This window comes from Balaenoptera physalus, assembly GCF_965194825.1.
Source record: "Balaenoptera physalus genome assembly, chromosome: 8".
NCBI classification, from domain to species: domain Eukaryota; kingdom Metazoa; phylum Chordata; class Mammalia; order Artiodactyla; family Balaenopteridae; genus Balaenoptera; species Balaenoptera physalus.
In genome coordinates this window covers 49,230,266-49,245,709 of record NC_138887.1, presented here as the reverse complement: position 1 = coordinate 49,245,709, position 15,444 = coordinate 49,230,266, and the positions used below count along the sequence as shown (strand labels likewise).

At 43.9% G+C, this 15,444-nt stretch overlaps 2 protein-coding genes across 6 annotated transcripts in view; one reads left to right on the top strand and one right to left on the bottom strand.

Moving 5' to 3' along the window:
* DNAH11 (dynein axonemal heavy chain 11) overlaps positions 1-13,137 on the top strand; it is a 312,569-nt gene extending 299,432 nt beyond the window's left edge. The window contains exons 77-81 of the mRNA XM_082472819.1: positions 2,035-2,277; positions 4,985-5,358; positions 10,225-10,337; positions 10,803-10,943; positions 11,912-13,137. Coding sequence (XP_082328945.1) covers positions 2,035-2,277; positions 4,985-5,358; positions 10,225-10,337; positions 10,803-10,943; positions 11,912-12,159 — 1,119 coding nt within the window. The 3' untranslated portion in view covers positions 12,160-13,137. The remainder of the gene's footprint in view (positions 1-2,034; positions 2,278-4,984; positions 5,359-10,224; positions 10,338-10,802; positions 10,944-11,911) is intronic.
* The window catches only part of CDCA7L (cell division cycle associated 7 like), a 221,348-nt gene continuing 218,239 nt past the window's right edge, over positions 12,336-15,444 (bottom strand). For all 5 annotated transcript variants that reach the window (XM_082472715.1, XM_082472714.1, XM_082472712.1 and 2 more), the window contains 3 exons: positions 14,963-15,112; positions 13,802-13,938; positions 12,336-13,281 (listed from right to left, as the gene is read on the bottom strand). In XM_082472715.1, the coding sequence (XP_082328841.1) occupies positions 13,251-13,281; positions 13,802-13,938; positions 14,963-15,112 (318 nt within the window). In that variant the 3' untranslated portion in view covers positions 12,336-13,250. The remainder of the gene's footprint in view (positions 13,282-13,801; positions 13,939-14,962; positions 15,113-15,444) is intronic.

The window sequence follows — 15,444 nt, the reverse complement described above, 5'->3', positions numbered from 1 at the left end:
ATTTTGAAAGTTCCAAGTGGTTCCACTTTTTGGTTACTTTCTTTGCTTGAAACTCTGTTTAACTTTGGCTGCATTGAATAACAATTAACTGTGGCTCTTAAATTTTCTTTTAACTAGTGAGCACTAACAGGGAAAACCAAGTCCTTGTTTGTAGGGAATAAATTTTGGCTTGGAGATGTTTAGTCTAACTTTTGGTTTTAGTATTCATATTTTGTGCCCACATTTTTATTTTGGCTAATTTATTTATCCAATAATGGTGAGGTTAAATCCTTCACAGTTTTGTTTTGGTCACGCTGAGTCGGGTAAAATTTTAATTTTGATTATTTTGATATATGAATGTGAAATGATAGAAAATGTGAATAAATGAGTAAAACAAGCCCAGCTGATGGATATTGGTCACGAGAGAGTCTGCATTGCTCCTTCTCATGTTTATTGGGTCCAGGTCTCTGTTTCTGGCAATACGAAAGACTGGATAACTTGAAAATTCTTCTGCTACAAAATAAAAATAGAAATTCTGACTTTAACATTTAAAGTGCCTTTTGGAATTCAGGAGAGCAATTGAGCATCACCCCTAAGGACATGGGCTCCCTAGGCAATCAGGGGTTGCAGGTTTGAGAAGGAAGGAACAAACTGCCACTACTCACAGATGACATGATTGTGTAGAAAATCGCGCTTATTTTGTCTCCATTAGACTGAGCTCCTTGAGAACTAGGTTATATGAATCTCTTATACTTCCACGGCTTATTGGGGTATACTAGGTGATCAGTTCATACGATTGAATGAATTAATGAATAGTCACTTTGTCTCCAGGTGATAGTGAGGGGACCAGATAGCATGAACATACACAATTACAGAGATAAACCCCATTTTCAGAAAATGATTTTAGAACTCTAGGCATAAAATAGCTACGTTAGGTGATGGTTTTTAAAAACTAGCATTCCCTGTACATTTAAGTGCATGTAGACAGAATTTACAGCAAGAGAGGCTGGGAAAATTAAACAAAAGTATAACGGTCCCCTGGGAACTAAAGAAGAATCAGGGGGTAAAAAATCTGAGATTACACTGAGTTAACCAGAAAAGTATAAGCGCTTGATTGACTGTGTTTATAGCTGGTCAGAGACTGAGGCCCATCAATTGTTTTGTTACATTTTGAAGTACTACGTTCTAACATTTAGAAGCTCTGGTATTTCTGCTCGGATTGCCTTGGCTGAGAACATTCTTCCAGGTGGAATGTCTACCCTTCTCCCCGGCCTGAATGAAGTGGATGGGTGTGATTAATGCCTGATAACTGCAGCCGCTCACTCATTAGGCAACCATGGACTGAGCACCAGCATGTGCTAGCAGTTGCCCCAGGGTCTACAGATCTTGAGATGGGCTACACAGACTCTGCCCTGAGAAGCTCCAAGTCACGGGGAGGTAGCACTGATTTGACTTTTAGTGTATACTGCCCTGTAACATGTTAGTTACACACACTCCCACGTATTTTTTAAGATAGGCACATATAATTATGTACGTTTACAAAATCTACGTGCATTATATATAAAACAGTTTGAAGTAGTATTGCAGAAAGTACTATTAAGTCATGCTAAAATGAGTTCAGAATTAAGATTAAAATCAAACATATGCCCAGGCAAGTTACTCTGAATCTCAATTTCTCTCTGCAAAATGGGGATATTTGGGAGAATCAGTGACTTCAAGCATGCAACAGGGCGACCAATACACAGTAGATGGCGCAGCACCTGTCTGTTCCCTTTGTGTGCATGTATCGCGTTACCCCAGGCAAACCGCAAACCAGGTCTTCTTAAGGATGGGATTCATGTGTGTTCCTTGGACTCCTACCCGGAGGTCAGCGTGGTACCGTACACAGAGCAGAGTGATTGATTACAAGAGGGTCGAGAGACATCTTAAGAGAGCTTGCTATCTATCCAGCATTGTGCTGGGACCATCTCACCAGAGTGTTCTCAAGGTGTTTAGGAAGTGAAGATTGACGTCCACTTAGATTTGGAATAATTGACTTTTCCTTTGTGGTTGAAGGTCGATGATGAACTGATGCTGGCACCAGGATTTGCTGCCCCACCCAATCTGGATTACTCAGGCTACCACCAGTACATAGACGAGATGCTTCCTCCGGAAAGCCCGGCACTGTATGGCCTCCACCCAGATGCTGAAACAGAATTCCTGACAGTCACATCCAACACGCTCTTCAGAGCTTTGCTGGAGATGCAGCCCAGGAATGCACTCAGCGGTGGAGAGCTGGGACAGTCCACAGAAGACAAGGTAGAGGGTCATTCTTTCTCTTCTATTGAGTTATACTATATATAAAGCACACTAATCCTAAGTGCACAGCTAATCAAGTTTACCTTTGTGTACACATAACCACCACCTGGATCAAAATACAGAACATTTCCAGCACTCCAAAAGGCTACTCCTGCCCCTTACTGATCAGTACCCTCTCCGCCCCAGGCCAAAGGTACCCACTCTCCTTACCTCTGTCGCCACAGACTAGATAGATTTCCCAGTGTTTGAACTTCAAATACATGCAGTCTTACAGGAGGTACTAATTTATGTCTGGCTCCTTTCACTCCACATTTCATTGTGAGATTTGTGAGATTCATCCGTGTCGCCGCATGGACCAATGGTTCATTTTTGTTTAGTATTCTACTATATAATTCTTTATTTATATACATAAAATTCTTAATTTGCTCCTTCTGTAGGGGATGGGTGTTCGGGTTCTTTGCAGCTTTTCACTACAATGACTGTCACAGCCGTGAACATTCTTGTATAGTCTTTTGTCAGCAGACAAAGGTAACTCCCAAAGCTATCTGCTCATAACACTCATTCCTTTATACCCAGAAGTGGAATTGTTGGATCAAAGGGTATAATGTTCAGCTTCAGTAGATACTCCCAGTTTTCCAAAGTGGTACAACCACTCATACAGACTCCCACCAGCAGTGTGTATGAGTTCCACTTGCTCCTGCTTCTTGGGGTCTTGTTAGGAGTAATGGTATTTCTTTGTGGTTTTAACTTTGCATTCCTCAGTTAAAGAATAACACTGAGCATTTTTTCATACGCTTATGGCCATTTGGATACACTTCCATGTGAAGTACCTGTTCCACGTGCTTGCCCAATTTCTAATTGGGTTGTCAATCTTTTTCTTACTGATTTGTAAGAACTCTTTTATTTCAGATGTGTGTCCTTTGTTAGGTGTATGTATTGCAAATTTCTTCTCCACATGTGTGACTTGCCTTTCATTCAGTGTGTTTTTGGCTCTGTCATTTTGTTACAGTGTCTTTTTTCACCTTGTCTTGGGAGACTGGCATTATCGTTCTTTTGAAGGTTCTTATTACCATAGGATGGGGATGAGAAATGGACATCAAGTAATTTTTTTTACCTTTGGATTAAAATCTTACTTCTCATTAATTTAAAACCTGAATAGTTTATTTTTCCCTCAATAAATTAGCCTGTATTTCTCTCAGAATTATCAATCAAGGATTCAGTGTGTGGAAACCCAGTAAACATCAGGTCTAATTATAGTGAGGTCCCAGGAACTTGCCATATTATTTCTTGAAATTTTTCAATTACTTCTTGAAATGAGGCCATTCATTGAGACACTTGTTTGTAATTTAGAAGCTTTAGAATTTGTTACAGCACGTTTAATCCTATATACTTACATCTTCCCTATATGAATTTAGATTTTTAAAAAGATGAACGAATTAAAAAATCCATCCATTTGGGAAGCTCTATAGTGTTAATAGAAGCAGAGAGGTGGATGAGGTCTTCATCTAGTTCTGGGGCTTCAATTTCTCCAGGGAGGCAGCTGATCATTAAACTAGAAAATGCAAAGCAAATGAGGAAAAGATGCCTCAGCATCTCCTACAAGCAGACTGGTTGTACCAACCACCATCTACTAGGTGTTTATATACTAGGCACTATAGAAAGTGCTTTACAAATATGCCATTTAATCTGCAACAGCTCTGAGTAGTATGAGAATCTCTATTTTGGAGATAAGCTTAGGTGACTTGCCAAGGCCAGACAGCTAGAAAGGGCCAGTGAAGGAAACCAGATTTTAGCGGAGTCCCAAAGCCTTTCTTTGACCTAAGTTCTCTACAGCACTGTGTTTCATACTCTGTACTGCTGCTGTAAATAAGCTCAAGATTTCAGGATCTGACAAATGACCTGCCAGGGTGCTAATAAAGCAATCTGCAAGCATCACGTCAGAGCCACGGGCAATAATGTGAGAAATAAATGAAAGAGGGAAAGCTGCCTGAGGCTGAAGACAGGCAATATCTTCCAATCTTTTGTCCTTCCTAGGTACTTGTTGGTTTTCCCAGCTCTGTAAAACTGCATCATTAGAATAAATATCCACATCAGAGTACTATGTGCATATGCAAGTCTTCAGTGAACAAATCCTTCATTTCCTTAGGGCAACAGCTACAAAAGATAGAGGCTTCCTTGTTGAAAATATTGATCCAAATTGCCCCTCAAATTTTAGGATGTGTCAGTTGCAAGGGCAGCATCGCAGAGTCACCAGAATTAACTCAAGTGTAAAGGGTGTCTTTGGTTCATGTGACTTTTCAAATAACTTTTCTAAAATAGGTTGCAAAATGGATGACCCAAATATTGGGGTTCTCCATCCTCTGATCATGTCTTTACAAACAAATGAAATGTAGTCGATGAGAGAGAGTTCTTATGTTCCCTAAATGCTAACAGTAAATAAACTACAAACAAATAGTAGCACCTCCCTGACTAGACTGTGGGATGTCAAGGAGGGGAGGGGCTGCACCGATTAAGGGAGTTGGCGGTGCCACTCTGCCCCCCCTCCTGGGAGTTAGTAGGCATCTTTTAAACTCATTAGCAAGCATCTTTGGGAGTTGTATGATATAGTCTTAGACTTAAAAAAAAAAAAAAAAAGAGGCTATATAGTCACTGTGACGAAAAATGAAATAGAAAGGAGCTAAATCTTTGTGTTTGTTAATGATTTAAGGTTAAGAATGTCTTGGATGACATTTTGGAGAAACTTCCAGAAGAGTTCAACATGGCAGAGATAATGCAAAAAAACCCAAATAGAAGCCCCTATGTCCTTGTTTGCTTCCAAGAATGTGAGAGGATGAATATTCTCCTTCGGGAAATCCGGGTGTCACTTCAACACTTAGACCTTGGATTGAAGGTAAGTTTAAAAGTGAGACTAGAGCAGCCTTCATCACATTCAAAGATACTATGTGGCCTTTTTTCTCCCTGCAAGGGGGAGCTGATGCTGTGTCCTGATATGGAAGCCCAGCAGTCTGCGCTGAGTCACGACGCAGTACCAGAGAGCTGGAGCACACTGGCGTACCCGTCTACTTACGGCCTGGCCCAGTGGTAAGCACCCCACGCCTGCTCCTGCCGGCCATCGCCAGCCTCACTGCTGGTTTGGTGTTCGGAATTATGCCTCATAGGGACCATGCGAAATGTACTTTGTGATTGTATTCAGCCATAACTGTGCAAACCACCACCAGTTTCACTTGAGTTAAAGGCAAAAATCAATTAAAAGTCAGGCTCAGAGCAAGATTCGAATTCTGTTTCTCACTGAATAGCTATCTGATCTTGGACAAAATACCTGACCTCTCTGTTTCAGTTTTTCATCTGAAAAATGTGGAGAACAGAATTCCCTCCTTGAGTGGATCGGATTTAAATGGCCACGGGAGGCACCCTTAAGTTTACCCTCGCATCATGTTATATACCCTTATTTGCGAAGCCAGTGATTACTAATGCCATTTCACAGCGAACTCCTAAAATGGTATGCAGTAAATCAGACTGCCTTCAACTTGGGGGTGTGACCGCAGTGACGTGCCACAAAGCCAGGGACAGAAATGCACAGCTCCCTGAAAGCCAGTGTTGTCTCCAACCACAACTTGGCCTTGGTAGTCAGCACCGGAAGTTTCACAAGGCTGGCTCTATTCTTGGCTTTTCCACATGGACATTCTTTCTTCTCACTTTCCTATATTTTTCTTCCATGCACCAGAATGCTACTCTGATTCTTAAACTGGAAGGTCCCATTAGAATTCCAAGTGACTGCACGTTGGAACTGCCCCCCACCCACCGCCAGGCACTCAAGGGTTTGCTGGGGGGGGGCAGGGTGGGTGTGCAAACCCAGCGGAAGGTGCCCTGTGGAAATGCCACAGATGGCAGCAAAGCATTGCAGCAGGGAAGAGTGAGCAAAGCCTCTCACTGGATTTCTGTTAATGCTATGAATATCTAAAATCAGATTTTATATTTCCAATCAAAAAAAGGATTTATATTTACACTTAAATTTTATAGCAATAACTTCAGACTTATCTCCACCATCTTATTTTGTGCTTCCTAAATTCTATATTTTTCTTAGCTTCTTCTTTTCCAAACTTTTCTGACTTCTGTTGGTTTAAGTTTTCTTTATCCCATGTTTATCCCTGTACAGTTCCTATTATTTTAGGAAGACTCTTGATGTTGTAACATAAACACTTTTGGTGTTTCTAACACAACACAAAGTCAATACTTTTTTCCTTTAGACATTTTAAGCTCCTCCTGATCTGGAACTGTAGTTCAACTTTATTTTAAACCACAGTATTTTTGTTTTGTTTACAGTCGGCGATTATTTTTGCTTAATAACATATATAGATTTCTTCACTTTTTTTTTTTTCTTTTCTGTACTTTTCCAAATAAGCTCTCCTAACCCAAATGATTTGGGTAGAACTGGTATTAATATCTCCACTTGACAGATGACTGAGACAGATTTCATGTTTCTCCCAAGACAATCCAAGTATTAATTCTTCTATATAAGTGATTTATAGATAAGTAATTTGTATACATGACAAGTAGAAGTAAAACCATTTAAACTTTTGTCATGAGAGTCTATAATTTCAAGAAAAAAAGACCTTTCAAGACTTATTTTTGCTGTTGACACTGTCCCTTGGGAATGTTTTTAGGATGCTTTTGTCAAGGTCATTTGCAAAGATGGCCTGTGGTGAATTTGACATATGTTTGAGAAAATGCAGTTATAAAACTGTTGTGGTATGGAATATAGATCATTCAGAAAAATAATGTTAAAAGTATACAACATTATAATTTATTTTACCTGTGTCACCTGTACAGAGTTGTCATAGTTCAGCTACTATGCACTTTCAAAAATCATGTCAGATGACTTATTTTAAAGCCCAGCCACCTACGTTTTTTTCTCACCACAAACAGCATATCCAGAGACCATGCCATCAGCCATAGATATGGTAAGAATTGCCCTGCTGCATTATAGCCACCAAAGCGATGTTCCCTGAGAGATGTTTGCAAAACTTATGTATTTCTGTTGTATCTTTCTTTTCTTTCTCATCTTTTACACCTTTGGCACAGGGTCCTATTTACTTTTAATCCTAAAATAAAAGTGAGCCCCTTTCCAGTTGGCATAAATTCCGGAAGTAAAGTTCAGGCCACATTGGGGCCATGTAGTCAGCACTGAAAAAGGCAAAGAGGAAAGGAAAAAACTGGGCTTGAGGTTCTCTGAGCTGCTGAATCAAGCATGACTTGAGTCAGATTTTCTCTGGAACCTTCAGTTATAGAAGGCAAAAATGCCATCCTTCATCACCGAAACAGCAACCAGCAGCAGCGTGGATGCTTTGCGCACCTCACCCGGGGCTCCTCCGTCCTGGATCCCCTCTTCATTGCCCTAAAGGAGGAAGTACACAGCAGGCTTTCAGTGTACGTGGTGGGGAGTAGATGGTATTGTGTCTGAATTCTCTTTACTGCCCTCTCACTCTTGATTAATGGTTTACCTGTATGTAGAATTCTAGATATGATTATTTTCTCTCAGAACTTCAGTGTTATAACTGCATCGTCTTCTGGCGTTTATTGCGGCTGGTGAGTCTTGTTCATAAATACTTGTCATTCCTTCGCAACTAAGTTACTGTCTCTGGGAGGTTTTTAAGATTTTTTCTCTTGACCCTTAATGTATTAATATTCTGTAATCAATGCTCTGTAATTTTTACTGCTGTATTTAGGTGTGGTCTTTCTTTTAAAAATGCATCTTACTTGGTACTGTGTGCTGTTACAAATGGGAGGCCACAGTTGTTTCCACCCTGTAAAATTCTTAGCCCTTCTTTCTCCAAATATTGCCCTTCCCATTCTCTTCATCTGCCTGAACTCTCATTATGTTCCATCTGTGTGTCCCTCTGTGTGTTCTGGTTGAGTTTGTCAGTTCTGGCTGATCTTCATTGTATCTTCAAGTGTCTCCTGTTCTCTTGTCTACTGTTTCTCCCCTGAATTTTAAAAATGTCACTGTCCAAAATCAATTTTTGGTTTCATGTTGCTTATTTTGAGGGGAGGGGAAAGTACCTGACCTAGTTTTGTAATTTTGTTTTTATGACTGCCACCCTTTTTCTTTCTCAAGTTTAAACATGTGTATTAAGTCTTGATTGCAGATTCCTCTTATTTTTATCTTTTGGGTTCTCTACCTTCCTGTTTATTGGATTTGCGGGTGGCTTTTCAGGCCACATAATCAGTTGTCTTCCTACTCAAATAACAGTTTGGCTGGTTATAAAAGTAATTTAGCCCATTCGTTGTCAGAGGACTTTGTAGGCATCGTTCTATTCTCTGATTAAATGCTGCTGTGGAGGTGTCTGAAGCTAACATAATTTTTTTTCCCCTTTATATAAAGACTTTGTGTTTTTTCCTGGCTGTCCAGGGGATTCTCTGTCTCCAGTCTACATTAAGATATATCTTAGTGTTGATTATTATGTGTCATATTTTCTTGCAACATATGTCCCTGATTATAATGATTCAAATTTGTAACTTAGGAAAACTGACGTTTTCTAGAACTGTATTACTAAATGTGTGTTGTTTCATTCAGCATTCGTCCTATTTCTACTCCAACTCTTTAACTCGTTATTTCCATTTCATTTTGCTTTTATTTACTATTCTGCCTTACGCTGCTTACTTTGTGCTTTCATTTCTATAATTGTCTTTTCTGAGATTTTTCCAACTTAATTTCCTCACTCACTTTTTCTTACCATATCTATTTAATGCATAATCTTGTTATACAATCACTCATTTTTAGAAAAACTTGTTGCTGCAATGTTTATCCTCTTGTGACAACATTTTGAGGTAAAAAGTCTTCTTTCTATCCTTGCTTTTCCTGTTCTTTGCCGTTCTTCTTTGTGGGATCTATCATCAAGTATGTTTTCCCTAAAACCAGCTATTTGAAAGAATTTAATATATGGGGCAAGGCCCAGGACCATGTTCTAACCTGGCAGGAATTTTCCTTGTGACCCAAGTTTAAATGTGAATGTTTAAAAGCCTTTCCTCCTTCATGGCCCAATCTCAGACAGACGTTTCCTCCAAGTGGTGGTCTGTCGGGATGATTTCTCACTCAACCCTGCTTCCTTGGCAACTCCGAATGAAACAGGGTCCCAGGAGGTGTCAGTGCTACCTGGTGTGGCCCTCACCCTGGAGAACTGCTTTGCTGCCTTTTTCCCTGGGCTCTTCTCTACTGATTTTAGCAGCCCTTCAACCTACATTTCAGTATCTCCTCATTTTATGAAAGTTCATTTTTCCTTAGCTTCTGTGAGCTGGCTTCCTCACAGGTAAATTTTAGATACTTCCTGCCTGGCCTAATTGCCGTGCCCACGGGATGAGAGAACCTGTGTAAAAGAGCACTTTCTCACACCACAGGCTCTGGATGGATGCAAGATGGTTGGTTCCCTTAATAGCCTTTCCTTTCCCGCTTTCAGGTAATTACTGCACGTGGGAAGGCTAACGCCACGTTTTACTGCCCCTGCCTTTCCTGGCAACTCCGGTCTTGTAACAGTCATTGCAGCCTTCCCCTCGCCATCCTTAGACACACCAGGGTGCTCTTTCCCGTCTGTCCCTGTGCACCTCCACGTTGGCGTTTGTCAGCCCCGATCACACACACATCACCTGCGTAGTGTCACCACGTATCACTGGGAAGATCTAAATAAAATAGTGGTTGAATAAACGGAGGTGAATTTTTTGGTCACATTTCCCAGTGTGTCTTGTCCCCAGTCTCAATGGGACATATAATCTAGCCCTTTAAAGGGACAGTGTTCTGCAAATCATCAGGTAACGATTTCACTGGTTATCAGTTGCGGACCTCTCTGCCACCACCCTTCACCCCTGTCGCCCCCGCCACGGGCTCTACTAGTCTTACTGAAAACCTTTATTACCGAAAAGCAAGTCTGTTTCTTCTTACCTTCCACTCACCAGGTTTAACGACCTGCTCTCGCGATGTCGGGAACTGGATACCTGGACACAAGATCTCGCCCTTCCGGCTGTGGTGTGGCTTTCTGGCTTCTTCAACCCTCAGTCCTTCTTAACTGGTAAGGGCTGGGGCAGGGCGGCCCCTGATGCTGACAAAGAGTCACGCCCCCAGCAGCACCCCAGCCTCGCTTCACCCCAGCCCTGCCCACTACAGAGGAAACAAAATGCCAGGCAGGACAGGAGCAGCCAAGAGAGGTGGGATGGGGTTCATTCACCCCGTGAACGTTTTCCGTCACGGGCTGCCGGTCTCTCACATCGGTTCCACTCTGGCACAGCAGCGCATAAGCCAAATGGGTATAGCTGTCCCAGTAAAACTCCATCCACCAAAGCAGGGAGGTGGTCCTGCAGGCCTTCGTTTCCCACCCCTGCTCTAGTGCAGCCACGCGGAAATGGCCAAGAACACCCTGTGGGACCAAAGCACGCCTCACTGAGGGAGATGCTCAGCTTCTACGGGTGGCTCCCGGGACCCTCCTGTCTATGGCTTTATCCTACTCCAGTCCTGTCTGTCTGTCCTCCTCCCAAAGCAATCATGCAGACCACGGCTCGAAAACACGAGTGGCCACTGGATAAAATGTGCTTGACTGTTGACGTCACCAAAAAAACGAAGGAGGATTATGGGCACCCCCCCAGGGAAGGCGCATACCTCCACGGGCTCCTCATGGAAGGTACGATGTCCCAGAGTGCGTGTAGGGTTATCGCAGTTAGAACCTTTCTCACTCAGCTTCAGGTTGGTATTTGTCCTTTGCTTATTCCATTTCTCAGCACTCACTCACACTGGTGGTTATTTACCTCGTTTCCGGCTTTCAAACAATTTAAATGCTGAGATAGGGTGTGTGTCCAATGTCAGCCAAATTCTAAGGCCATGGCTATCTCTTAAAGACCTATACACTGAATTTACTTTGCTTTTTCATCAGTGTAAAAATCTTTCTTCTCCTTTTAAAAAAACTGTTAACTTCACTCTTGCAGTAAAATACCAGATTTCTCTAAGCCTGTAAGATGCCAATGCATATTGTGAACCTCTGGGCGAAGGGGTAGAATATGCAGTATTTTCCAAATTTATTCACCCATGCATTTATCTTATCTTGTAGAACACTTCCTCTTACCTTAAAGGGCACTTGGAGAAATGCTTTCCAAGTCTCTGCCAAGATTCTCCTTTTTAGCACTTGTGGCACGTGCTTTAAAGGCGGGGTAGGTGGTATAAACAAGTGACCTGAACTTAGACGAAGAAAAAAAGGTGCAGTGGGGCGGGAATGTGGTGAATTGGACACGTCTTATACTGTCCATAAGCACGCAGATTCACTTTTTTAAAGGAAGGACAAACTGGTTTGCTTTACTGCATCTGGATTCTCTCTCACGGAATCTGTTTGTTTTCATGTAAGTTTTACACCTTTTAGATTCAAATTAAGGAGAGTTCAGGCATTAGCACAGGAGCAAGAGTCTCTGCTTACAGTGTATGCGTGGCCCCTGGGCAGCAAGTACCTTCATCTCCCTCCCATCTCAGTCATGGGCCAGCTCGCTAAGGAAGCCACTGACGAGGAGTGAAGTGACAAAACCGGAACGTTTATTGCCTACAACAAACAGAGGCTCAGTACCAACATAAAGCACGGTTGTAACCCTTGGGTTTATGCTGTAGGTGCCAGATGGGACAGCCAATCAGGAGCCATCGTGGACGCCCACCTCAAGGAGTTAAGGTCTGCAATGCCAGTCATCTTTGTAAAAGCCATACCCGCGGACAGACAGGAAACCAAACACACCTACGAGTGCCCTGTGTACAAAACCAAAACGAGGGGCCCCAACTGGGTCTGGACCTTCAGGTTGAAGAGCAAAGAAAAGGCGGCCAAATGGGTCCTGGCAGGCGTGGCCCTCCTGCTGGAGGCGTAACACGGCCCTTGCAGAGGGGCTTCTACTCCTCTCGCCGGCGCACCGCGGAGATGTCCTTGTTCCCGCACGGTCGTTTATTCTACCGAGAGGCATAAAACAAACAAACAGAGTCCAGCTCCTGTACCTTTTAAGTAAGTAACTTACTTAAAAGGTGCATTCGTTGTTTGTTTTTAAACAAACAAACACCATCTCTGAAAAGTAGAGAAGGGGGACAAAAAGAAGCAAACGTAGAAAAAAAGATGGGAACCCTGCTGAAAATCTGTTCATTTTTAGCTCTCCCCAGTACCCTGGCCTCCCCCTTCCTGCAACACAAAAGAGTACAGTATAGATCACATTTTCATCAAAGTTCCATTGAACCTCAAAAACAATATGGTTGCAAGTCTCCCGGTCCATACATGTGGGAGCCTAGTTCTTGTACAGAAACAAAATCTCCTCTAAAAAGTATTAGCCTTTATATTCTTTTAAAAGATAGAAGCCACCGGCCCCAGGCAGCCGCTCCTGCTGGCCAGCAGCCCTCCAGTGTCCCGAATGTGACTGACAGGCCACTTTTTTGTTCAAGTGTTAACAAAAATAATAAAACTCAAGATCTACAGGTAATTGCACCTTGTAATTTAGGGGAACATTTTCAAGGTAAATTTCCAGTGACCCAGAGCAGCTTTAAACTATGTGGTTTGAACTGCGGTCACTTGTGAGAAGGTAAGCTTAAAGGGGATGTAACCCCTGTCACAAGCTGGCCTCCAGGGACTGGTTTGGGAGGTAAAAGAAGATCAAGGCAGCAAAGGCAAGAGCTGCTTACACAATGTTTCCTCTGGGGTAACTCTACCCCATTTAAACTATGATTATTTTTTTTTAATCAGCTGCAGATGCTTTTAACAATTCAACCTATAAACAGGCCTGCGTATACAGGTATATCGATTCCTCTCTCGTCTTCCTGAGAAATCTTTTGAAGTATATAAACAATCTTTCTTTAAAAAATAATAGTATTGAGATGTACAAAGAATTCCTGTATACAAACACAACCATAAGAAACCTTAGGCACAAATGGCATGTCTTGTTGCGGGTCCTCCACGGTGAGCTGGCTGGCTCTTCTCTTAATTGTCTTTTACCAGCTGCTTTTGTAAGCTGAGAAAAAAATGGGAAGCATTAGTGGGACGGAGGCAAAAGCACAGCGGCATCCTAGGTTAGAGGCCCAACCATCCCCTGGAGTACCAAGCCCGAACCGGCTCTCCTGTCACCAGCTCAGGCCCGAGCCCTCACGCACGCACAGCGGTGCAGGCCGGCCCCCGGGGGGGACTCGCCTGACTCCCGCGTCTCTACATGCAGCCTCCTCGTCCGAGTGCACACGGCCCAAGCCTCCCCTCTCTTGAGCGCTGCCTCGGGCCTTCGCAGCTTTCCCTCAGCCTGCCTTGTAGACTCTTTCTTTACTGTTCGAGGCAATCGGGGAAACTGTAGCAAAGGGGGAACTTCCTGATAGGGAAAATACCAGTCCCGAGCTTGCCTAATGCAAACAGATACAGGATGACTGGCACTCGAGGTGGTTTCTAAGAATCAGACTGAAACAAGGCAACCCAGTACCTGCCTAGAGGGTCTCCCCTGCTGCACCCGGGAATTACAACCTCTGTTTTTGATTTGTGAGGCTTACCTCTCCAGATATTCCTTAACGTTATTATAACCGTAAAACTTGGCCAGATGAATGAGGATGCCTGTGGCACAGCGACCATCGCGCTTCCGACAGTAACTGCAATTGCAGATGCCCCGGCAGGGAGGACACATCCAGCCCTAGGGAAGCAATGGCAGCAGAAATGCCCCCGTTATCAACAGGCTCCCGCAAGATGAGCTTCTGATTGAGCCTGGATCACTCAGCCTCGCCACCAATCTTTAATCACGTGAGACTCTTCAGATAATCCTTCACCCTGTGACATGTACTAATGTCTCCTTCCTCTCGCATGTTTCAAAAAGGTCCAGAAAGGTTGATCACCCCAGATCACGCATGCAGAAACACTGACACGTGTTGGTTTTAAACAGGACCAGGTGCATAATTAGTAGACATATGTTCAAAAAATTTTGTGGAGAATTTCAGGTATCAGAGCAAGTGCAGGGCCCCTTACAACTTCACAGGTCACACGCCCAGGAAGTCGGCCCTGCTTCTGAGAGCATAGGGTTTCTCAAATCACTCAACCTGAGTAGCAGTTTACATTCACTTGCAAACTAGGGACAGTCTATTTAACCCCCATGACTGCTGCATAAGAGGTCTTGCAGTGGTTAAGAGCACAGACGCTGGAGCCGGACTGCCCAGGTTCAAGGGCATACACACTAACCATCATACTATGTATTATCTCATTTTACAGAGAGAACCAAGGGGTTGGGAGGCTAAAAGAATAACAACTGAAATAAACTGCACTAACAGACATGAAATCTCAGAGCAGTGCAGGTGCGCACAGAAAGCACCCGACACCGCGGTATACCCAGCCCCTGGGCCTGGCCCCGGCAAATCCAAGGTAAAGGACGCTGCTGGAGGAAAGGGACACAGGCTCGCCTGTACAAATCCTAACTCTAAGAAAGCTTGCCTCTGACCCTGGAAAGCACGACGCACTCTCTTGTCCGGTCCTATCTGTAGGGCAGCAAACTCTACTTTTCATTGCTGCCAGTCTCAAGAGGCAGAATGAAAGGAGGGTGGTGAGGGGGGGGTCTACAAAACGCAGAGCTCTGCAGCTACAGGGACCCGATAGAGGGCCCAGGAGCCCCGTCCTCAGCTCGCTCCCCTCACCGATACAACTCAGGCCGAGGCGAGCACTGTGCCTACCGGGTCCAGCAGCGCCGATCTCACGTCCTCCCCGTAGCGATTCCGCAGGCAAGGCCCACAAAACTGTCCTCGCACCCCGCCGCAGCTCTGGTTCCGACACACCGTCTTGGTGTCAATGGTCTTCTGCCGACACTGGTGGCAAGTGTTACCCTGAGGCGGAAGGCGGTGAGTGGTGAACATGGGATTTAGAGGGCGGGGCCCAGGAGGCCACACGGACATCCCAAGTGCACGAAGCAGCCCTGCCTCTCCCCGAGCATCGAGCAGTGCTGTTTCTCGGGTACAAACACTGGCACTCTCCAGTAGCCGTAAGCACTTTTAGTTCTGGGGCCAGAGAAGCCTCTTAGGGCAGAGGAGACTGAGCAGGGAGCCTGGAAGAAATGAAGTGATCAGCTGGACAGAAATGACGGGAGAGAGCAGAGCCCACAGGGGTGACAGGTGACAGAGATGGTGAGCCCCGGGCAGCATCACACGGCTCCCACCCA